At 39.3% G+C, this 25,458-nt stretch overlaps 1 protein-coding gene across 1 annotated transcript; it reads left to right on the top strand.

The window, feature by feature from the left end:
- Nucleotides 1-23,656, top strand: ACSBG1 (acyl-CoA synthetase bubblegum family member 1). Its single transcript, XM_009080253.1, has 13 exons — nt 1-148; nt 6,942-7,159; nt 7,825-7,913; nt 8,666-8,786; nt 10,604-10,684; nt 13,387-13,536; nt 16,015-16,191; nt 16,707-16,888; nt 17,963-18,196; nt 18,769-18,986; nt 21,200-21,339; nt 22,407-22,653; nt 23,580-23,656. The coding sequence occupies exons 2-13, from the start codon at nt 7,028-7,030 to the stop codon at nt 23,654-23,656; spliced, it is 1,848 nt and encodes a 615-aa protein (XP_009078501.1). The 5' UTR covers nt 1-148; nt 6,942-7,027.
- Nucleotides 23,657-25,458: the final 1,802 nt, after the last annotated feature.

Consider the following 25,458-nt stretch of genomic DNA (forward strand, 5'->3'; position numbering starts at 1 on the left):
GGGCTGTAAACCACTGCTCAGGAAAGAATGCGTATGCCATTTAGTCACTCCTGCAGAGATGACCACAGCCTCTGCCAGAAAGGTGAGGTGAACAACTGAGGATAGAAACCATTCCAGCTATTCCATCATAATTTTCCTGCAAACTCAAGTCACACCTCACCCATTTTAATTAAGAAGTTCCTTTATTGGTGTGAATGTTTCTAAGCTGATGAATCAGAAGCTTACAATATGTTTGACTTCATCTTGTATTTGACTTCGGGAATCTGTGGCACTACTCGTTACCCATTTAAATGAGAAGCAGTGTTTGACTTGGAAGCATCACAATGCTACACAGATACTGAGTGGTAAAGTCAAGGCTGAAAGTCTAAAACTTCTTCCCAAAAGAAGGAAGTTCAGTGTCTAATTGCAGTGGATCTACATTGTATATAAAGAGAAAAGAAGACTCTAATGTTTTCTAGCTGTGCAGAAATGTCTTTCTCACTTTATAATTGATGCAATCTGCAATACTGGGAGTAAATTTATTTAATGAGCATGGCAGAATGTTCTGGACTTTTCCCCCATTCTTTTCTGCCACCATATAAAAGCTCATTCTTGTGGAAGCAGGCCAGATTTGGGGTTTTCTAATGCATATGTAGATTCAGAGTACCCTTACATTTGGCAGCAGGCATTATATTGACTTAAAATCAATGTGAAGTTAGGAGAAATCATTCATGCTGGTTTTATACTGATGGAATCACAAAATAATTTATTTTGGAAAAGGGGAAACTAGTCCATCTTTTTACTTATAGGAGGACTTGTGTCTTTGTTTAGCTGAGTTTTGAAAACTTCCTGGGATGAAAATTCCACAGCCTCTTAGTCCCTCTTCCTAGGCTGAGTCATCTACATTGTGATATTTTATTTCTTTATCCAGCAAGAATTTTCCTTTCTGCAGCTCGTGCCTATTGCCTCTTGTTCTTCTGCTGTGTGCCTCTGAGAAGACTGTTTTCTTTGTAGCCCCCGCTGTGGTCTGTGTCAGACTGCAGGTAGATTCCTTCTTTATGTTCTCCAGATGGAAGGAACCCGGTTCCTGTAGGGGCTTCTCATATATGCTGTGCTCCAGGCCCCTGATTGCCTGGGAGTTCCTCTTCTGGGCTTGCATCATTTTGTCAGGATCTCTCTCTTGTCCCAGGCAAGTCTTGAGGATTAGTTATCCTGCCATTTTTTTATCTACTTAGTCCTCCAACTACATCTGGTTCAAACCTTCTGAGGATGCTGGCCTACGTGAACCTTGCCAAAGGACTTGTTAAAAGTAAAGTAAACAACATGCCACTGCTCTCACTATGCCAGAGCCGGTCAACTCATCATGGAAGGCAGTTGGGTTAGATTTACCAAGGCCAAATCAAGTCTGTCCATTCTGTCTGGTTTCAGTCACCATTTAATAGCTCAAAATGATTTCTAGGAGAGTTTGTTCTATAGCCTTTCCACAGTCTGAGATGGTTCTGATTGGCCTTTAGTTATCTGAATCCTCTTTCTTCTACTTTTTGAAGACAGGTGTGACATTTGCATTTTTTCCTGTTGCAGGGACCTTACCAGTTTGTTGTGCTTTCTCAAAGGTGACAGAGAGCAGCCTTACGATGGCTTTGACCTGGTTTCTCAGTGTCCACTCTGAAGCATCCCATCTGGGCCCAACAAGTTTTGTATGTGTCCCCTTTGAGTTAGTGGTCCCTACTTTGATCTGCTGCTGCTGCTGTAGGTCTCACCTGTCACTGGGCATGGAAACCTAGGAAGCCTGGTCTTACCAGTAAATACCAAGGTCAAGAAGGTACTGAGTCCATTGGCCTTTTGAACATCCTATGTCAGTAAGTTGCCCATAATATCCAATTGTTGGTTCTTTTGTCTGCCAGTGTACCTGTAGAAGCCCATCTTGCGGCTCTTCACATCACTCAGCAGTTTCAATTCTGAGTTTTGAGTTTCCATTCCTGCATGCCTGGACAATGTTTCTATAGTGATGTTTGTTCCTGATTACACCCTCCACAGACTTCCATTTTTGTGCATTGTAATCAGTTTTAGAAGCGTCAGTATTGTTATGAAGCTTATTTTGTGCTCGTCCTGATGCACCACTCCCTCCATGTCAGTTTGTAGAGGCATTCTTTGGAGGATATTTTATTTCTCTGGTCCCTACATGGACAAGTTTACTGATGTGAAGAGCAGAATATTTTATTTCAATTCACAAGTGTTCCCTCCTCCTCCAATGGAAGAAGTAAAAGTTTCCACGAACTGAAATACTTTTGTGTGTTTTGGCTAACTTAAAAAGATTTCCTCTATTTATTTGGTCTTTTCTATTTGAGAGTGTAAAATTACATGCTTATTGTGGAAAATTGATAATACAGCAGAAAACCCTTCTCCTCCCCTGGCTTGGGGCAAGACAAGCAACAGGAAACTGGTTTTCTGTGTTTTATTAAAAGAGTTGCTACGTATATAGTCTGACTCATACTTCCAGGTTTGCTTGAAATTCCAGAGTTCTGTACTTTGGTTTAATCTGTTCATTGGCACAAGGGGAAGTTTGATACAGATGCAAAGCTCTCAGACTCCAACCTGTGTGTACTCAGCTCCAGCTTTTACTAAAAAGCAGCTTACAGGGCAAGAGACATCTTGAAGAAAAGTAAAAACATAGTGGGTGAGAGGAGGAATGATGTTTTTGTGTTGTCAGCATAACGTGATGGCATCATAGCTGTGGAATCTGGGATGAAAACTGTGTCAGGAACGCCTCCAGCAAAGAGCTGAATTCCTTCTCTCATCATCAGGGCAGAGTGATGTTTTGCAGCAACTGGCATGTAATCAAGACACTGTTTTGCGAGTTAAATCTGATCCAGTTTAGAGCAGAAGTTAAATTGTTGGTTTGGTTCCTACTCCTCAGGGCACATCTATGGAATATCACTTGGAGTTACTCAGGTCATGCAGCAGGGCCATTGCGCAATCAGCCTGTTTGTTTACCTGTCTGAAAGGTGACCTTAGTTCTTTTGTGTTTTATATGGCTTTCAGAGCTGTTCTTCCATAAACATCAGAATTCATTTGCATTCTCAAATCCTTTCTGGCAGTCACCAGAATACTTGCAGGTCAAGTAGCAAACAGACAGAAGGTTTCATTAATTACATTAAACTGTAGGATTGGTGTATTTCTCTTCTCTTTTTCTCCTAACTAGTACACAGTCTCCTTCATACATCCCAGAGGTAGAGCAGTTTCAGCCAGACTGACTGTGCATGAAAAAAAATATATGGACTTGCTATTTGCTTGTCTGTTTAGGGTTTTTTTGTATCTGGGCTGGAAAAGACAGCCTATACCATGTCAGAAGTGTTCTGTCATACATGGTGGAAGGAATAAACTGGCTGGTAAAAATATGAAAATTGTAATGTTTTTATGTTGTGTATCACTTCAGACTTGGTAGAAAATATTTGAGTAACAAATGTACTTTTATTAATCACTATGTACATGTAGATGGTTCATAAATTTAGGATTCTGTTGTAAAAGATCAGTTGAGAACTTTCAGTGTGTTTTTTAAGTGGTTCTTAACTACTTTTTTTCTCCTGTAAAGTTTCTTGTTGAAAATTTACACTTTAGTGGAAAAATTGCCCAGCTAAACTCCAAGAATTTAGATCAGCTTTCCTTAGGGAAGTTCCCAAGACAAACTGTAGTACAGTCATCCTGTTATAACTACATGCATGAAACTACTCCAAGCCATCTCTTCCTTCAGTAGTGAAGACAGTGAAACATGGAAAATGTAGTCTGATCATGAAATTTGGCCTTGGAGGAGAATGATACGGGAAAAAAGGTACTTCATGAGGCTCAAAGTATGACAGTCAAGAGGACCTATCTGAATAAAACCTCTGCTCTTTTTGTTTTATCTGACAATATAACCTTCTTTAAGAGGAAATCTTTTCTCACCGTCTCTGACTTTCAGTGAATTCATGAACGACATGAGCCAAGGTCACATATTAGTGAATGAAAAAGCATTTTGGGTGCAAAGTATAATGCAAGTAGGAGGAGTTACTGAAAGAAAGGTAAGAACAAATACTACTCCTGGCTTGCATATAGGGAACTTTCAGTGGTATCAAGTACTTTGAGCTGGAATGCTGTTTGTTTTTTTACTTTGTGGTCTCTGTAAACCTACAATTGTATAGTGTACCAATGCTGATAGTGTATTTAAAGGGTTTTCATTCTGATCTCCACTCTTGTTTCAGGAGGTACTGAGTTAATTTCCAGCCTGGACATTGCAGTTCAACTTTCAGATGCTATCAAGGCAGAGCACCTATTTTGCCTTTGCCAAAGTTGTAATTGACCCATTCAGTATTTAGCCACACCAAGCATTCCTTCCCAGGCTCCTTCTGAGAAGAATGAGCCCTCTGCTCAAAACCCCTCTGCAAACTGACAAAAGATTATATTGTCTATGTTCCGCTGTTTTTACTAACTCTATGGGACAGACCAATTAGACTTTCAGAATTATTTAGCTAATTATCTAGATTTCAGAACTGGTTTAAGTTCTGCCTGCAAATGCGTGCGAAAGCAGGCACTAAATGGGCATTCAAGTTTATATTCATTTGCACTGTATCTTGTGCATTAATAAGGTGATGCACAGTCTCTGAAACTGATTCTACTCTTAGGCTTTGGTATGAATCAAAACCAGCTCTTTGACACTGGAAAAAAGCTGCACAATGAGAAGCAAAAGGAAACCCAGTTTCCAAGTACATTTTTGGTTTCCATGTATGGATATTTCAATGAGTCAATTGATTTTTTCACTCTTCTATGGGAGCTATTCTTTTATCTGCTGTATGTCTGGAGAGATAGTAATTATGCGACTTTTCTAATGTTACTGTGGGAATACTGCCAATATTTTCAGTTCCCTTGAAGAGAGATACTCTTTAGTAAATGCATTTTTTGTAGTATCTGAACCAGAATGATGTATTTTAGCTCTGCATGGTATGATTTTGTTTTCAACAGAACAGTCACCCATCTGTGCCCAAGCACATCTGCAATCCCTGCCACTTTCATTGCTTTAGAATCCAGAACGTCTGTCTCTAGAGTTTTACGTCTGGGCTTTGGTGTCACTGCAGAAAATAAGCATTTGGATTAACAATGCCTTTTGTCTCTGACAGGTCTTACCTTTCATCCTTTTCACACCAGCATTGAGGTTAAGTGCAGAAACACCTGCTTTTCCTCCATGACTCACAAAATATTTATTGGGTGCTACTGTTTACACTTTGATAAAGTCTGTCTGTTACTTAAAGTCCTTCGTAGCTCCTTATTTTCTAAACTGTCAGGCTTTATGATGCCCTTCCTCCACTGACCTAATCAAAGCTCCACACCTATGTTTTGAAAATCATATGCAATTTTCACATGAGAAAATGAAGGGACATGGAGATGAAGCAGCTGTGTTTGTATTTATTGCTGCCATTAGTACCTTCTGTTTATCAAGAGAATGAATGCAAATCTCTGCCAACCAGGAGCATGAGTGGAACATAGTGTTTGTGGGCTTTCAATAGCTTGCTGTGCCTCTGGTGGTCTGTGCAGATTGCAAGCCTGACTTGAGGGAGGCTGCAGGTGTGTTCTGAAGCACTTGTGTGGATCCACCTATGGCTGGTATGTACGTATATTGCCAGAAATGTGCAGAGAGGTAGTTTCTAGGCCCTCCCTGAAGCAACTAGAGGAATAGCATTTGGAGGATGTGATGCATGTTAGACTTTGAACACTCCAGAACTTTTTTCAGCCACTGAGGTACCAGGAAACCATACAGATACTAGCTGAGCTTTCTTTACAGTTTTTGCTTTCACAAATGTAGTAAAAGACAGTCATGCTTATTAACATGTATCAGGAACTTCAAAAAGTCCTATTTTCTGTTATTCTTAATTCTGAGAAACCTAAGTGGTTTGGTCTGAATTTTTTTCACCAGCTCACTGTGGAATATATATATATATATATTTATGTTTATCCTAAATATATTCCTTCATTTATGAAAGTAAATCTAACAGAAAAAAATGTTGTTCTTTAAATGTTCTTGTACTGTTTAGTTCAGAAGTATTGAAACTGTTTGACAGGGGACTGCGGGAAGGTTTGTGCTTTCCTTGTGTGAATTCACCTGAATTTTGCCGGCTTAGTATCCCCTAGGTTATCAAAGGAGTGTATTTCTACTCGGTCTCTTGCTGGGTTTGCAAGAGCCAAGTAGTCTTTGAGACAGACATTTCTCGTGAATGCCAGGGACTGCCCCAGTCCTTGGCACCAGGAATGAGAGCCAAGTGACTTTTGTTCATGCTCTGTGTCTGTGTCCTATCAAGGAAGGGGAGGAAAAATACAGGGAGAAAAAAGTGGATGGTAGGAAGACAAGAACAGAAGATGAAAAATGACATGGAAACAGGGCAAGACAGGAGTGAGTGGAGTGGGTATATATGTTAGAACATGGGATGACCAGGGAAAAAAGCCTGTGGGAAGTAGTGGGGAATAGGGACAGGATGAGGGAGAATAGCTGGAGGGGAAGGAGGGAGGGAAGAGTTATAACAAGCAAAAGGAGCTTGAATACTGAACAGGGACAGGGGTTTCAGATCTTTCAGATCTCTGTGGCCTTGTGATTCACTGGCTGCTTCATTAGCACAAGGGGTAGTACAGAGCTGAGCATGGGCAAACAGATGCTTCTGGAATTGGTGGTGTGCCTTTAACACACAGAAGATCAACATAACTCTATGTGGTGGCACTTTTATTCAAGATGCAGAACAAAGTGTAGGAAATAAAGATTTCTCTTTCTACATGGTATGCTTGATAGTGAGAAAACTGGAAAGCCCTTCTCTCAAAAGGTGGGAGGTGCCAGAGTTGTACTTAGTTCTGCGGTCTGTATGCAATCTTCTTGTCTTCTGGGACACAGTCACATGGTATTCTTCAGTGACAGAATACATTGACTATAGTGCTTTACCTTTCAGAGTCTCTGTGGACTTCCTTTGCTGATGACAGAGTCAGACTGAGAATAGATAACTCATGTCCACAGACTCCCGTAACAGTTCATCAGATGTTCAAGGAAAGTCTGATAAAATATGGATCCCTTAATGCTTTGGCCAGCAAAAAGAATGGAAAGTGGGAGAGAATAACTTTTTCAGAGTATTATTGCCTCGCCAGGAAAGCAGCCAAGAGCTTTCTGAAGGTAGGTACAGGAAGCAAAACCAATTCCTTTTCTGCCTTTGTGTCCTTTAAAAAACCCCAAATAAATAAATGAAAAAAAAACAAACCCCAAAGCCATAATATAAGAGGCTTATTCCATTACCTGAAGATCAGTAGTCATATTCTTTATTGAAATAATAATGAAGAAAATGGGCGATAACAGAAGATCTGTTATCACAGAGGCAACACTGCTGTCAGGGGAGCTTGACTGCAAGTGAAGAGCTGCTGTGTTGCCCTGTCTCACTGGGACAGGGGTACAGAGCTCAGCATGAGGCTTTCAGAGTAAAAAAAAGAAAAATAAGGGAAAGCAGCACTATCATGAATTTGGTGCGATAAAGGCACCTTTTAAAACATTCTAAACATAGTCTAATATTAGTGCTCATTATACTCTTGTTCACATTAAGGTGTTCTGGTTTTCAGGCCTTTCTGGGCAGCAGAGCTCAACCAGACTGGAAAGGTAGTGGAAAATTTACATCTTGTTAATGCTGATAAATACCAGTTTTGCCATGGATACCAAAACAGAGATGTGCATGGACATGCCTTGTCAATACTGCGATAATAAATCAAAAATTTCCATGGTTTATATTTGTACATGTGTTTCTGGCCAGTGTGCCTATGTCATATAACCTTATGCTTATTGTTTTTAAGCTTGGTCTTGAACGATTCCACACGGTAGCAATCCTTGGATTTAATTCTCCAGAATGGTTCATCTCAGCTGTTGGAGCTGTTTTTGCGGGGTAAGATTTTTTGGAAGGTGGTTGATTTTTTTGAGGGGGATTTGGGGATTTCTGTTTTTCTAGGTCTGGAAGTGTAGCAAATCAGTATGTGGTGTCATATCTTGGAAGATGTATTGCAACTGATTAGCATGTTCAGTGACCTGGTGAAGTCTCATATCCAAAATAGACCAGACACTCATAAATTGATCCTATGTGCTATGAGCTTAAGTGTGATGGTCACGCAGAAGCTTTGTACAGTATCTTATCATTGGAAGACGTGGGAAAGAGATGAGACTCACTGTTTTACATTCATAATATAAAGATATATTCAAGTAGATGAAGTAACTTGAATATTAAGTAGCCTGATTCCTTTTGTCTTGATACCTGTTTATACAGTTTGGATTTTACTACTTAAGCTGTTCTGTGCCAGTGAAATCCAAATCAGTATGTATGTACAGCTTGAAGAGAAAAGAGACTTCCTGAGCTTCTCATGTAGCCTCAAGCGGGTTAAAATGCTGAATCCTAGCCTATGGCATCTTCTATGGAATAGAGTTCAGAGATTAGTTTTTGCAACGTGCATAAATCAGCAGTTCATGCATGTCTGAATATGTGAAACCAGCATGAGAGCTGTGTTGCTGTTTGCTTCCACGTCTTCATACTCTTTCAGTTTTCATCTGATCTTTGGTTATTATTTTCTTTTGATACTAACTGCATGTATATGTGCATGTATGCATATAAATATATGTTCTTATATTAAAAAAATTTTGATACAGAGGGATTGTCACAGGAATATATACAACCAGTTCTCCAGAGGCATGTCACTACATTGCTTCTGACAGCAAAACCAATATCATGGTTGTGGAAAATCAGAAACAACTGGACAAGATAATGCAGGTACGAGGTGGCTGAATTGCTGGTTACTGGCAAGCCATAATTTTTTCATTTCTTGATGCTGTATTAGTCCCAAATATTATAGACACTATCTGTGTTGTGGAACCTTCCATGAGAGTGTTCTTATTTAGAAATCCAGTACTGGTGCTTGAGCTCATGGGTAGCTTTCTGCTCTGTTCTCTTTAGTGTCTGTAGCTCCAGCAGAGAGCTTACTGGACAGGTCACTGCAGACTTACCTGAGAAAAAACACATTTTGATCCCATGTTTATAATGTCACTGCCTGATCCTGTTTGGAAAAGCACAGTCCACTTGAATAGAAGAGACTACACCAATGCAGGCTTGTAAAGACCTCCCATTTAAATAGTGAGGATATTAGTGTTCAGAAGTTCCTCTTCCTAAGGTATCATCTTTTGCTGCTTGTAATATTAGCCACTGAGGCTGTTGGATTTACTGCACTTTGATAACATAAGAGAGACTTTTGTGAGAAAGGAGGCTCTTTCAGTGAATAGCCAAAGTTTTGACAACACACTTGAGCAGCTGTGACTGGATTTCAGCAAGGGTGCCAGATTGAAAGACCAATTTGACAGCAAGGTCCCCATTGCATGAACTGAGGAGGAGCACAGGAGCAGAGGCAGCTCCCTGGGAAGGGTTGTCTGTCAGATGCTGACAGAGGCCCATGGCTGGAGATGGGTCCTCAAACTTAGACCAAATTGCACCATTTGCTGAAGCACGGGGTACCTCCGTGATGGAGTTTTCTGCCAAAGACATATACCTGCTAGAGAGAAAATATCCACTGATTTTTTTTCAAATGTATTTCTTATAAGTTGTGCATTAATTACTTTGTATTTTATAGTTTTGTTTTATATGTGATTTGGAGAAAGCTATATTTTTGTAAGTATTCTAGAAAAGCATACAGATAAGCCTTCTTACGGTGTCATTGACACAATGCAAGGCTACGCCGTCATGAACATGTAAAAAGAATCTAAACTGAAGTACTTGAGTTTGATTCACACACATTTCTATCTAGAGAAAGACAGCTCTGGCCAGCACTGCTTTATGCAACTGAGGGGTTTTTGAAACCTTTTTTTCTGGAGGAGCTCAAGGCTGAAATAATAACATTTAATTTGCTATCCTTCTAATAATATGTACATAATGGTTACCCTCAAACCACTGCTTTTGTATTGGCACAGATTCAGTTCAAAATGTGATCGATTCAAAGGCACCTCTGGGGCATGGGGTCCCAGAGAGTTCAGTGAAATCAGTGCTTTCTACAGGCTATGCAAAGCACACAAAGAGCTATTGAAAGCAGCAGCCGTTGCTCTGCCTGTAAGCCTGCAGCTTCATGTTTTTATTTGCTCTTACAATGTGCATATGGCTTCCTTTTCTTTTTTTCCTGAAGAAAGGAGGACTTTTTTTAGCACATCAACATCTGGTTTTGCTGAGGGACTTTCTTGATCTCTGTTGGTAACCACAGCTTCTAGCTTGACTTACAATGTTCCTCGATGTAGCCTTTTGTGCATTACAGTGGAGGAAGCTGAGGAGCTGTTTCTGGTGTATTTTTCAATTTTTTAAACCTTTGGACTGCAAACAGATTCTCTAGAGCAGCCTGTGTAAACTCTGTAGTTCTCTCCTCCTTCCCCCTGCTTCCAGTTGAGCTAGTTGGTGGTGAGTTTAGGGGAGAATATTTGGGGGTGGAGGTAAACAGGAGGGTTTTTTGTGCCTGCTGAGCCATTACAGTTTTGGCAGTATTTTAGTGGGAAAAAAAGCCCACACAAGACATGGATAATAAATAATAAATCTGCTTTAAAAAAATCCAACAGATTTGGAATCACTTGCCACTCTTGAAAGCTGTGGTGCTATATAAGGACTCCATTCCAGAGAGACATCCGAATTTGTATACGGTATGTGAGTGCTAGAACTGAGCTAGAATTATTTGATTAAATTTCTACTGTTGTTTTGTCTGTGGAGTGTCTAGCATTTAGAATGCATTGCTATGTTCCAGCAAACATTCAAAAGCTTCATCAACTTCTTCTGTTTAATTTACCTGTAACTTCATGTTTGATACTTCACATTTAAAATTAGAGCTATCTTGCTTAACTGTCAGTATTGTGTTTTCCTGGTTTTTAACTTGACTGGATTATTAAAACACCTATAGGTTTCAGGTGGAAATGTGTACTCTCAAATGGTTAAAAATAAAAGTTATACCCTGGTGCCTCTGAAAATTGGATTGTGGTGAGTTACACTGGATCCAAGAATACAAAAATGCTTGTTCTTTTACAGATGATGGCTGCATTTTGTTTGCACCAAATATTTCTGATGAACATGTGAAGAGAAATGTCTATGGACTACACAGAGGAGTACATTTTCTTAGTATATGTAGAATGTTCATATCACACGTTAAAAATAAAAGAAAAAAGAACAAAGCCAGGATCATCTGAGTGGTAGAAGTCAAGCCTCTAAATAATACAAGGATGCGAAGCAAAGCAGATTTTTGGAAACATGTTATTCCAATATATTTTGAAAATGTAACTTAAAATAAGTAACTCAAGCCATAAGAATACAAATACCAGTATTTTAACTGGACTACAGATTATCAGATTTTAGGCTGAAAAACTTCATCTGGGGAAAAATATATTAATGAAGAGTGAACAGCATATAAATATTTTAAAGTATTTGCCATCTTGATAATCTGATAAGAAAAAAGTATTCTGTTCTTTTTTTTCATATCTTGCACATAACTTAATAGCAGTTATTGTTCCAATACTGTACCTACTGGTACAGAGCATGCCTTGCATATCAGTGCATTCAAAAATATTAATACAAAGATGATCTTGCTATTTGTATTGCTTAGTAAAAAGAATAAGTGCTAGCACTTAATTCTTGAGCCACAGGCAGTTGCCTAAACCTAAATGCCTGAGAACTGCTATATGCAAACACCAGTGTTCAGGTCTTGTGCTGCACATTTTTTCAGGGGAGCAGGGGAGCTGTGAGAGTGTCTGAGAGTTGCTATGGTTTATGTCATCTAAAGGGAAAATTAGAGATCAGGTCATCAAAGGCAGAATTAGTTGTTCATTAGGTCTGACATAAAGCAAACCACCCAGCCCATGATGCATTTGACAAAGGGGGTTTGTGTTACAGGTTGACAGCTAATGTGTAATGAGTGGTTGCTGCAGTGTGGGCAGAGCCCCAGCTTGCTGAGCAGTGCCTGTTTCCAGAAGGCACATACAAAGTCAGTAGTGTGTGTGACTGTTTGTACCTTTCACACCAGGTGGAACACTGGCAGTTGCAGGTACTGTTCAGTAAACAAAGCCTAGGCAGCAGATTCACAGTGATGAATGCATTCTAGTAGGAGAATCCAGTAAGGTCAGGAAAACAGTAACAGCTGCCTAGTGACACAGAAACAATTACATCCTTGACACCACCAGACTTTCCAGGAGCTTGTGAGATTGGTGCAGGCACATTCTGTGGGGAAGGGATAGAATGTCACAAATCCTCTGCTTTCTGTAGAGCTGTGCAGTGCATTGCTTCTCTTTTCAGAGATGTGGTTTGTTGGAAGAAAGTATAGAACTAATGAACAATCTTTGTAACAGCCTTGCTGCCCAAGAAAAGGAAGTTAAGGTGCCACAGAGGCTAGCTATTGTAAACTTAGTAGCCCAGTGGCAATGGCAGAGATCTGAAAGAAGCAATGAACTACCCTCAAGCACAAACTCTCCTTTTTTATTTCTGCTGTCTTTTGCTTCATCCCTGTTACTGCTATGTGGTCCTAGATACAGCTCCAAGAAATCATTGAAAAATGCAGGTGCTGCCCCTTGCATTTAAATAGCACAGTATGAATTACATGATTGCAATGGGAAACTGACAGTTTGGTTGTTTAATTAACATTGAAATCAATGGTACACTTAGCAGCATATCAGGGCTGTGAAATAGAAGTATCTGGAAGCAACCAATACAATATTAAAGGATCAAGTTCAGGATTCTTCTGGTCCAATTTGCAGAGCACAAAAGTCTGGTGTCATAAAAGGTTTATCTCACTCTAGAACAAGCCAAATCTGAATGGAAGTTGTGACCAGCATCATGTGCTCTGTTTCCTATAAAATAGCAGATAATTTGGGCAGACATTCACACCCCTAGATAATGGTGCTTTTGCAAAGAAGCTTCCATCCAATTGCTTATATTTATATAGAGTACAATGAATTATAGATGAGATGTCTCAAGTGTACTCTTACTTAAAAATTATGCATTCAGATTCCTTCAGCTAAGACTCAGAATCATTCTTACAGTGTGAGATAGCAGAATTTTAGCCTCCATGACTTACCTGTAGTATCCACATTGGAAGAGGAATAGTATTACTATTCTCTTCTTAGGCGTTGAAAAAACTCGTGGTAATACAATTTTTGACAGTCTGTTTGCAATTCACACATTAAGTTCTGAGTTAGACTTACCACGTTTCTTACACAGACAAGATCTGGGGAAATTTCCCTTGGATATGTGTTCAGAACAAGGCACTGAAGTGTTCTGCCATTCTTGAGATGGGAAAGATGCAGTACTGTATCAATTTGTAAGAAGCCATTTGATAGCCTGTTTTTTCTGTTACATGTTCTAGATGGAAGAATTTCTGGAGCTGGGAGGTGATGTATCTGATAGTACTTTGGATGAGATCATTAACTCGCAAAGGCCAAATCAGTGCTGTGTACTGATATACACCTCTGGAACAACTGGGAAGCCCAAAGGAGCCATGCTGAGTCACGACAATGTATGTACTCTAGGCTCTTCCTTTAGCATCGAAATAGCAACGTGTTAGGATATTTACTCCTGTGGTTTGAAATGATGGGTACATACTAGAATCCTGAAATCTTTGCTTTTAAATGGGTAGTGTACTGTAAAGCAACATTCAAAGTGCAGTTGGCTGTTTCTAGTAAAGCATAAGCAAGATAAATAATGAAATTCCATTCAAACTAGCACTTCACAAAGTTGAACATTTCTTTATGAATCTGAAATTTTTATTTACTGGATTTCTTGTGAGACTGAATGCATATATTCATAAATGTAATTCACAGATTGCCATAAAGTCCCTCAGGTGATGTCACAGGTCATTGTAAGACAAGCAAATCAGATGCCTCAGCCAGGTACTATCACAACAGCCTGACAGACTCCATTTGCAGATTTTATTAAAATTGGGGGTGGCCGTGTGGTTTTTCTACTTTGATGTTTTGTGTTCCTAGACTTGTGTGCTTGTTTCTACATCTGTCACTGGAGGACAATACAATTCCAGTGCATAGTGGTGGTACTTACAATAGCCCTACCTGCATTGCTGCAAACAGAAAATTTCCAGTTCCAGAGAAAAGCAAAATTGTTTGCAAGGAGGACTTTCCACAGATGTCTGCTAGCAAAGATATGAAGTACAGTTCTTTCGGGAGTTCATCTATTTAAATTTTCACAAGGTGACTGAGTGGCAGCGGAAGGTGGTGGTAGGGAATCATTCTGAATGCAGAAAGAATCTGTGAAAGGGCTGGTGGCCCCTCCCCTTATAATAAAATAGAAGTTATTGCAGAGATGCACACTGTGAACAGCAACTCCTCCAAATGTAGGGAATTAGTACAGTAGTATCTGGAAGCAGAGCATAGTGGACTTGGTAGACAAAAAGACTGATCTGACATTACAAATCTATGCTCTTCCATCTCAGAGGAGTCTGGTGTCATTTCCATGCCAGATGCCAAACTATTCTTGGCTGCTGATCACAAACAGGCTATTTTTATGTTGACAAACAGCGGAAAGCATGCTGTGCCTGTAGCTGTGCTGCTGCCTTCTTTAGTCAAAGATGTTTGCCACTGTCCATGTGCAAAACCAGTGCGGAGTCAGTCATATGTGCACCCACACAGATCTGCAGTGAGTGTGCTTGTCTGCTGTGAGGCTTGGAATATAACCAATGAATAGAGCCATATCTTAAAGACATCCCATTCTTCCTACTGTGTAAGTCTCCCATAGCCACTTGTCCAATGCTGCCATCCAAACTTGGAGTGGCCTGGCCTGACAGCATGCTGCTCCTTAAAACCCACTCTTGAGAATCTCTAGTTAGTTACTTAGGCTGACTATACACTTGTACCATCTAATTTATCATAAAGGAGCTAGAAGGAACATACTGTGGTAACAGGTATTGCATGTGATTTGTGTCTCTACTCTGCATCTTGAATAATCTCTTTCCTGTATCCTGCACTACCCATTTTAGATTACAGACTCCCCTGAGAAAGAGCTGTTTCTTTTTGTTGATTGGGGTTTTCTGGGTTTTGAGGGGGTAGGGTTGTTCATTCTGGTGGTGGGTTTTTGTTGCGTTTTTTTGTACACGTACCTCTTTTCCCTCACCCCTCATACCATCATATACACATATGGGTCTTCCATATGCTGTGTTCTGATAATGAAGATAGACATATTTAGCATCCTTGAACTGCAAGTTCTGAGATAAAGTGGGAATTGGGAAGAATTTGGGGGGGGGGGGAACATCATCCAGCTTCACTAAGAAATCAAGCAACACATCTTCAAAACTATTCAGGTATGTGCTGCCTCTCATGAGAGGGTAGGGGTGGGGGGAGGTGGGTCATATTTGAACCACTGTGGTGAATATCCCAGAGGCTTCCAGAGGAGTAGAGTACAGCTGCCATCTTCCTTAGTGCTTACCCAGGTGATGATCAATACAAGACAATGGGCCTGTTGCTGATACTAAATTGTCTTTTAAGCTCACTGATCACCGAGTGTTTATTCTTCTCTTTCATCTACACCTGTAGATGTAGCACTGGTGCAAAGTGCCAGTTTAATAGAAAGCATGCCCAGCAGTAGAGTTGTAAAAGAAGGGGCAGATAAATTTACTCCTCGTCCATCCAGCCCACGGCTGCACAGCTCAGTGTGTCACTAGGCTGTGGGGAGTTGCTAGTGTTCTGAGTCCAGTCAGGCAGCAGAAATGCTGTATTTACTTCGGTTATTTGCACATCTGTATTGCTGCGAAGGTCATCTGGCTTTTGACCGTGTGTCCCCAGGGAACTGACAGTCTGATGTGTTGTCAGTAGTGCATTGCCTTCAGCAATTTCTGTGAGCAGGTTCTTCATAGTTATGTTGCTGTAGCATGAGGACAGATTAATAAAACATTTAGTTTGTGTTAAAATGAAAAAAAAAGAAAAAACCCCAACTGAAACCCCTGTATGAAACCATACATAATGTGCTTTATTATTTATTCAAACAGATAACTTGGACATCAGCACATTGCAGCAAAGCAGGAGACATGCAACCTGCAGAGGTCCAACAGGAGTTCATAGTCAGCTATCTCCCACTTAGCCACATAGCTGCGCAGATATATGACCTATGGACTGGAATCAAATGGGGAGAGCAAGTCTTCTTTGCGGAGTCAGATGCTCTAAAGGTATCTTGTTTTGTATTACATTTAATTAAGCTTGGTTGCACTTCTTCCCTTAGAAAACAACCCAAAGAGAGAGTAAGATCTTTGAAAAGTTGTAGAGGATGAAGACTGAGCCAATTATTGTCAGAATTGTGGAAAAACAAGGCTTATTAGATGTGTGATCCCATTCTCTAGACAGCAATTAAAATATATAATCCAGATCTATAAGGTTCTTTCAAGACATAAGAGTAGGCATCTGAAACAAAAGAAGTATAAGCAACTTTTAGAGCAAAGGGAGGCAGAAGCAACTAAATCACCTGTGTATTTTCCATCTTGTATACATTCCTCCCCCAGTGTGTCAGACCTGGCACTTGTTAGGGCCTATGTCTGACTGAAGTAGGTTTGGCAGTCCTTCTTTGTATCCTGCGTATTTTGTTATGTTCTACATCACTAAATGTACAGGGTTTGCATCACCAAACCTCTTTATCTCTGCTATGTGCCTTTCGCAAAGTTTTGTAATGATTTAATGATTATAACAGGGCAGCTTGATCAACACACTAAAAGAAGTGCAGCCAACATCTCACATGGGAGTTCCCCGAGTATGGGAGAAGATCATGGAGAAATTAAAGGATGCTTCTGCTCAGTCAGGATTTATGAAGAAGAAAATGCTGTCATGGGCTATGTCACTTAACTTAGAGAGGAACCTAAATAGCTCAAGCAGGTATGTATTACAATGAGTGTGCTTTCCAGCAACATGAAATTAGCAATCTGCTTGTAATAAACTGTGAAGCCTCAGTGAGACTCTTAAGTGTAAATGGGTAAAATTTGGCCTGGCAGCACAGCAAATATAGTGTAAGAGGGAGACTGTAATTATCAATCACTGTAGGGTGATCTTAAACACAGTGACTGTTAAAAGTGTCTCTCCATCCTCCCTGAGAACATACTCTCACTAACACATCCCCCAGCTCTGTGTTGTCTGGGATTGAACAGGTTAGTTTTCAGCTGGGAGAGTTCCCTGAAGCAATCAGTGCACCCTGTGACTGTATAAGTGCTAGCTACTGGTGTGAGGAAAGGGCATGAATTTGGAGGATGCCTATGAGAGAGGGGAAATTGTGGGGGACAGCCCAGACAGTCTGGCTTATGACAGTTTGGGATATGCATCATGTGAGTTAAGAGCATCTCATCTCCATGCAAAAGCTCAGAGACACCCCCTGCGAATTCTCTGAGCTCTTAAGTATGTTATCTCTGTGCTGAATACCATTGGTGTTTTTCTCCATATGGTTGCCTATATAAAGAATGTTGTATAAAGTCAAATACTAACTTAATTCACAATTCTTTCCTGTTCCAAAGTTCTTTAAAGCATGACACAATAAAGCATGAAATTGCTTACAGAAAATTAGATTCCAAAAGATGTTTCCATGATATGGAACAAATGTGCTTTGCTTGTCTGATCATTCAGCCTCTTAGGTTCTGCAAATTTCAGATTTTAGTGGTGTAGGTTCTCAAAGACACATTTAACTGTTAAACAATCATGAATACAAGAGCTTTGTTACGTTCAATTTGTTTTTATGGATTCTTTATGTATTTGCTGTATTCAGATACCTTGAAAGGTGAAGGTATGAAAACTGGAGCAATGAAAAACACTGAATAAATTAAAAAAGGATGAATGTCACCTCTTCTTACTCATGTAACTTCTGCCAACGCTCATAAGCAAATATATCTCTAAACAAAATTTGTGTCTGATTTTGATTAAAAACCTTCATAGGTTGCTCTTACTTATGTGTTTTTTATTCAGCAGTGATCTAAAGCAGCTGTGGACAAGGTTAGCAGACTACTTAGTGCTTGCAAAAATACGCAATGCATTGGGTTTTTCTGCCTGTCAGAAGCACTTTTCTGGTGCTGCTCCTCTCAATACAGAAACACTGTACTTCTTCTTGGGTCTGAACATCACCCTGTATGAGGCCTATGGGATGAGTGAGACCACAGGCCCACATTGCCTGTCTGGGCCTTATATTTACAGGCAGCACAGGTAATGTTACCTTTTTTTAAAAATATGATCTGTTTCATTTTATCTATGAAAAGAGTATTTACTAAGGTCAGCAAAGATCTTGCGACTTGCTTTATTTTGTCTGAACACACTGCCACACTATTTTGCCTTTGGGAGTCTGAATGTGATTTCCAGATCAGAAGCTGAACGCCATGCCTCCATAGCATGCCATGCTAAGAGTACTGAAAGTGATCTACAGCATTTTATGCAGAACACAGTTACTAAATCTGACTTGTATCTTAGCACTGGCCCAGGGCAGGATAAGTTTCAAGTACAAGACTTCAAACAAAAGTAGGTTTATGCCTGAACATACAGAGGTGGGGAAAAAGCCAGCAAGCATAGGGCAAGACAGACAGCTGGAAAGTGCTCAGATATTCCAAAGTATCTGCCCTACTGAATGAATGTTCCATAGCTGTCAAGCAGTTACAGCATAGTGTTATTTACAGTCACTGATACGTCAGTAGTTCCAGGGATTTGGCATGTTAGCCATCTTACTGGTATTATGTTTAATATTTCTGTGCTCCTTGTGAGGTTTTTCTGCTCTTCTCTGATAGCTGTGGTAAACCAGTACCTGGATGCAGAGTGAAACTTGTGGACAAAGATACAGATGGCAATGGAGAAATCTGTTTCTGGGGAAGGACTGTTTTCATGGGTTATTTAAATATGGAAGACAGAACAAAAGAAGCCTTTGATGAGGATGGGTGGCTGCATTCTGGAGATTTAGGAAGGCTCGACAAGGACGGTTTTCTCTATGTCACTGGAAGAATTAAAGGTAATAGGCAAAATCTTGCTTTATGTTTATGGTAACTGTTTAGCATTGTTCAGTCATGTCAGATGTGGTGCATCTAATGAAGTGTCTTTCCTCTAATGCCAGCAGCATTGCCTTAATAGGAAGGTAAAATGAACTCGCTTGTGAGGAAACCACAGCATGCACTGTTCAGGAAAGGTTTCCCTCTAGTCTGCAATAGGTGGAGGTGATTCAGTTCCTACAATGATGCTTTTTGTCTCCCAGACCCTCACTCAGTATAATTACAATTAGTAATATAAAGTACTAACACAGGTTGAATGTGTCTTCATCAATTTGAATGATTCATTAAGATATCCAGCCTCCCTTTGAATCTTGTTAAATTCTCTTAATTGCACATTAGAATGTTCAGATGGTAACGAGACTGTATAACTGTTATATACATATTATATTACACAGAAGTTGTTGCTGTAGGTCAGAGGTAGGTTCCTCTCGTGCCTTAGTGATGTGTTTGTAGAGACTAGTATTGAAGCTTGAGAGCAAAAAGTAAAGTTAAAGCTAAAGCAATGAGCTTAGGTATTATTGCAGTACGTAGCCTGAAGTTGCACAAGAGTAAGACTGGTCACTTGCTTACCTGGAAAATTTTTTCATAGTACATATTCAGATACTGGGATTGGTCACAGGCAAGATGTAACTGTAGAAGATTTAAGAGTTGAATAACTATCATCTTGGAACATACAATGAATCACTAGGGAGATAACATGAATGAATGAGTCCTGATAACATGAAGTACTTATCAGAAGAACATGATAACATGAGTGAATTTGTTATAGGATGGCATCATGTCCTGCTAGGAACCAGGACTTAAGTCGGTACTATTAATAGTCTGCACCAGATGCAGCTGTCTTGATTTTAACTTGCTTCCTTACCTGATTCATTTTTCTTTAGTGTAGCAGTTAGCAACCCCTAGTCTCAATCCATCCGAACATTGTGTTTCTCTTGCATCTGCCTTGATTGCTGAACTAATAGCAATGACTCTAAATCAGAGGACAGGTAGACCACCTGGGATAGAATAACCATATGTCCAGTTTAATTAAAGTTTTAAATTCAAGTCCAAATAAGATAAAATCTAATAGAATGTAGCAAAGAAGCTTTTCTAATAGTGACTGCAACAGGACTTCTTCCTTTGGTTCTCTGCATCCTGTGAGTTTTAGGATTCATGAGCTCAAAAGATGTAGCTAGAGAAGTCTATGCAGAGGGAGTATTTGTAGCGGTGTAAAAAAAAAAATCCATTACAATTATTATTGTTTTCTGGATCAGCTGGGAAAAAGCTGACATCCTAGACAATGAAAAACTAAGGGCCAGAGGGATTGGTAGAGGATCCAAGACAAAGACAGGACTAATGCAAAAGGAGGGTGGAATGAAAGGAAAAGTTTTTCTGCATTATTTGTTGAAGCATGTTCTGAAATGCTGCAAAGACTGTTATTTCAGGACAGTGAGAAGACACCAATGTAATGAAAGCAAAGAGTTGGAATTTACTTACAGAATACTCAAATTTGTAACCATTTCATTGAATATATATGTATTATATCTCAGAACAAATGCATCCAAATAAAAATACTCATTCCTTTATCAACAGAATAAGGTATCACTACCATTGTTTAGAAACTTGAAAAATATTATTATTCCAGTCCGTCATTATGTTCCCTTCATGTCAAAAGTAGGGCAGGAATCACTACTCCCACTGCGAGTTTCCTCTCTGGACTTCTTCCTCACACTCCTCTCTCCCCTCACATGTTGTTTTCATGGAGCCTTCCTGCACTAGTAACTTATTTTTGTCTGACCCCTTTTGGTGGATTTAAGAATCATGATAACAATTAATTTGCTTTTTAGTCAGATAACAGCAATAAAATAGAGGGTGAATCCTATGCTAATTTGAAGGAAAAAATCCAGATTATGTAGCAGTGCCTTGAAAATAACCTGTTACTGCATTATGTAAAAATTATCTCGAGCAAACATGTTACACTGAGGGATATCTGAGAACTTAAGCACGTTTGACAAATAGTAGCATTTTTATGTTGAAGAGAATGAATAGGATTTGTTGTCTGTGGAAAACATCTGGAAAAACCCCCAATCTCTTATTCTTTATGTCAGAATAAGAAAAGCAGGTCGATGCAGACATTAACCTGCTCTTTGGAATTTGTTTGACTCCAAGTAACAGCCTTTCGTTTTTTGCCTAGATTTGATTATAACAGCTGGAGGCGAAAATGTGCCTCCAATTCCAATTGAAGATGCTGTTAAAAAAGAACTCCCAATTGTTAGTAATGCTATGGTGATTGGAGATAAAAAGAAGTTTTTGTCAATGTTCCTGACTCTAAAGGTAAGCAAATTTTAACACTGCTTTTAGTGAAATGATACACCTGCACCTAACAAAAGAAGAATTTTGAGTCATTTGTAAGAAGACCTAAAATTTTAGATAGGAGGATGTTAGTAGTGGGGAAAAAATGTATGGCCACTACAGACCAAATCCTGCTGGCTCTAACCTTAGGGTTACAGGATCTGCTAAACAGCTACATATTTACCTGCTGGCTCTAACCGTAGGGTTATAGGATCTGCTAAACAGCTACATATTTACTGCTGTTTCTCCTATACATATAATAGGGACTATTTTCTATTTAAATGCAAATTTTTAATTAAGAAATGCTGAAAGATTGAGAAATCTCTGTAACAGAGCCCAATAATAGCTTTTCTTCTGATAGATGAGCAAAGCCAACAAATGTTTCTGTTACGGGCAAACCTAGAAACCTTCCAACAGAAATATTTCTCTACAATTTGTTATTTTTATAACACAAGAAGGATGACTGTAGAATAAATCATAGCCTTGCTGTGGTATACACTTCAACTTCAGTTGAGAAATTCCTCTTTTCCTAACACATTTACACTTCATGTTCTGTGTACATACATAGTGGATGACACTTTAGGTTTTTCAGGTTGTTTATGACTGATACTCTCTATCTTCAGGTACAATCGAGAGACTAATTTAAGAAGTCTAACTTGAAAGACTGCTTCTATCTCAAGCTGTTTATGTTACACCACAGTAATTCCATTTAATGATGAGCTAAATGTTTCCCTGTAACAATGGAGTCATTTGGAAAATATGGTAGAAATTCGAGGTCTATAGATGACTCTGCTGCCTAATTCATTCACACGTTTTAAGTCTGTTCTTAACACCTGCATACAAGCAAAACATGTTTGCATTTCATAGACAAGGGGAAAGAAAAGCACTATCATCTGTAGGTGTTCCTTCTTTTTAAGGCTTACAGAATGTTTTCATACTTATGCTGAGCCTTCTTGATTTTTACTAGTTGGGGAGGACCTGATCCGAGAACCTGCTAATGCCTTTTAAGAGAGTGAGTATTTGATGATCCACTTCATTTGATATTTTAGTGTGTGCTGGACCCAGATACATCTGATCCCACTGACATTCTCACTGAGCAAGCTCGAGACTTCTGTCAGAAGATGGGTAGTAAAGCCACTAAAGTATCTGAGATTGTAGCTACAAGAGACCAGGCGATCTACCAGGCCATTCAGGAGGGAATCAACAAAGTCAACATGAATGCTACTAACAGGGTTCATTGTATTAAGAAATGGAGAGTCCTGCCAAGAGATTTTTCCATTTCTGGGGGAGAACTAGGTAAGATCTACTGCTTTATCTTGAGATACACAGAGTTAAGAGGCTGCTGCTCTAAGACTATTCAATACAGTTATGCCTGCCAGATCCTGAGTACAGCCACTGGAGGGAACAGGAAAAAACGTTATGCACATTATGTGTTGAATAAAACAAAAATTGGAGTTTTAGCTGTGTACATGTTTATTAATCTGTGCTCATTTGCAAGTATAGTGCTTATAGGTAAATTTGAGAGTGCTGTGGGAAATTAATGTTTTTGTGTACTCCAGTATTAATATCTTCCAGTAATAATACTGAAAATTCCTCATTAAAAAAAGGAGAAGCAATACAGTGACAGCCTGATAATGGAGCCCCAAGCACATTACCAAACTCTGTGAATGAACTGGGAATTTTTTAAAAGCTTTCAAAAACATTTTTAATCTTTTATTTGAAATTTAAAAAATAGTAGTCAGTTACCACCCTCGTATCTGCAGCTCCCTCTGAAGTCCTCATATTTGAAAAAAATAGTAGTCAGTTACCACCCTTGTATCTGCAGCTCCCTCTGAAGTCCTCATGCTCATGTGGAAGCAACCTTGCATACCACACCAGCTTCTCACTTTTAGCAGGCATCTACAATTACAGGAGGGAATGTTCGTCCAAACAGGCTCTTCAATAAAAAATCTTGGGAACCAAAGCTCAAAGTTGGAGTTCTTGTTCGAAAAAAATAGTAGTCAGTTACCACCCTTGTATCTGCAGCTCCCTCTGAAGTCCTCATGCTCATGTGGAAGCAACCTTGCATACCACACCAGCTTCTCACTTTTAGCAGGCATCTACAATTACAGGAGGGAATGTTCGTCCAAACAGGCTCTTCAATAAAAAATCTTGGGAACCAAAGCTCAAAGTTGGAGTTCTTGTTCCTGTTTCTGGAATTGTGACTATCTCCTTCTTCTAAGGTCCAACAATGAAGTTGAAACGGCTCACTGTGCTCGAGAAATACAGAAATGAAGTAGACTCCTTCTATGAAGAATAAGAAGTCTTTCATCCAAGCATTAAGAGAAAGATATGTGAGCAAAACAAAGTATTTTCTAATCAAAACCATTTATTTTTATGGGGGGTTTTGAGTTTGTAGTCTATTGAACCAAACCACTAGAAAGCTGCTGCATTGATTTAGTTCTTCCTGATACTCACCTGATCATTTGTCCTCTTTTTACAGAAGCATCTATGCAGTGTGTCCATTTTCTAATCCTGTTTCTACTTTATGACATAAGCATTCTTCTGTGTTATGCAAAGTAGGTAAACTAATTAATTCCTCTAGATTGAACCACACAAAATTTTCTATATAAAAATCTTCCTCTTTTTTGTTGTTTTGCTTTTGTTCTACAGGATGTTGCCCATAGTTCATGATAGTTAGCAGTACTGCCTAAGGAAACTGTCATAACACTCCAGTGAAAATTTAAGAATACATCAAAAGGGCAAGGTTTTTTGTCCCTTCCCCCAGAAGAGTTTCATGTTGTTCACTAACACATTTCAGAACCTAAAGACATTCCTCTTCTACTTTTGTAGGGGCTAGAATTCAGTCTTCCGTGAAAACAGCAGTTCATTTCTTAAGTCCAAGCCGGAATGAACATTGCTATTTCCCCTAAAACAAATAATCAAAAAAGAAAGAGGGAATATCTCCCTGAGACTGAAGGACATAAAGCAGTAAACACAAGCACTCTCACACTAAAGGGCTATTTAGAAGAGAAACTCCTTTAAAACTGTTCACAGTGCTTTTCTTTAAGCAGTGTTTGTTGGTCTGTATCTGCATTGTTGAATATCAACATTGTGCTAATTCTGACAAATATGAGCTACATTTCTTCTTACCCATATGAAAAATAAATCATATTATATGATTTATTTCTGCTTGGCAGAAAGTTATCTAAAGGGTGTGACCTTAGAAAGTCATCTTTGACTGTAACAGCTCACACAAGCAGGCAGGCTACTGCCACTCTTCTGGAGAGACAAAAGTGATGCAGAACATGGTAATTTACCAATAATCACTTGAACACATAACCCAAGGCAGCAGCCTAGGATTATAGAACAAACAAGCAACAGGACTTTGAAAAGTTTATTCTTCCCCATTTTGTGCGCAATGGTAATTCAGAATTTCTGTAACAATATTAATCTGAAGGAAACAAGGAAGCAGCAGCTTGTGAAACACGGAAATAACTGTTGCCCTATTCACCAAAAGCACAGCACATGAGGAAAAAGCTCCTCCAACATGTTGTTAAGACTGAATAAAAAAAGCTGGGAAGATTACTTTATAGACTGACATGAAAAGCTGTTACTCAAAAATTACTGTCCTTCTGAAACAATCAGCCTGAAACAGTCTTAAGAGATATTGCTGCACTTAATTACTTTCTATTAACAGCACTGAGCTTTAAGAAGCCTGGCTCTGCAGGAAGGGTAATCCTGTGCTATACCCATGTGTTTGAAAATGTATTTGCTCGTAGGGTGCACTCATGGAAGCAGACCTTAACACATACAGATCAGAATGACTTGTATGATGATCTCCACGGGATGAAGAAGGGAGGGAAAAAATAGTCTCAGATCCCTCTGAATAGGGATGAAATGTATTTCTGGAACATAGGCACCAGAGCCAAACCATTGATCTGTCTTAATCCATTTAGGCCTAGTACCTTACATTCAGAGTTTCTAGAATAAAATTACTAGTCAGTACAGTAAGAAACACTGGACAGACTATGCATTAAATTACAATACAAAAAGCATTCTAGCAGAACTCATGAAATATTTAGTATACATTTGCAAAGTTAATACTTTCCCCTGACAATA

Source organism: Acanthisitta chloris, unplaced genomic scaffold (genome assembly GCF_000695815.1).
Source record: "Acanthisitta chloris isolate BGI_N310 unplaced genomic scaffold, ASM69581v1 scaffold17318, whole genome shotgun sequence".
NCBI classification, from domain to species: Eukaryota; Metazoa; Chordata; class Aves; order Passeriformes; family Acanthisittidae; genus Acanthisitta; species Acanthisitta chloris.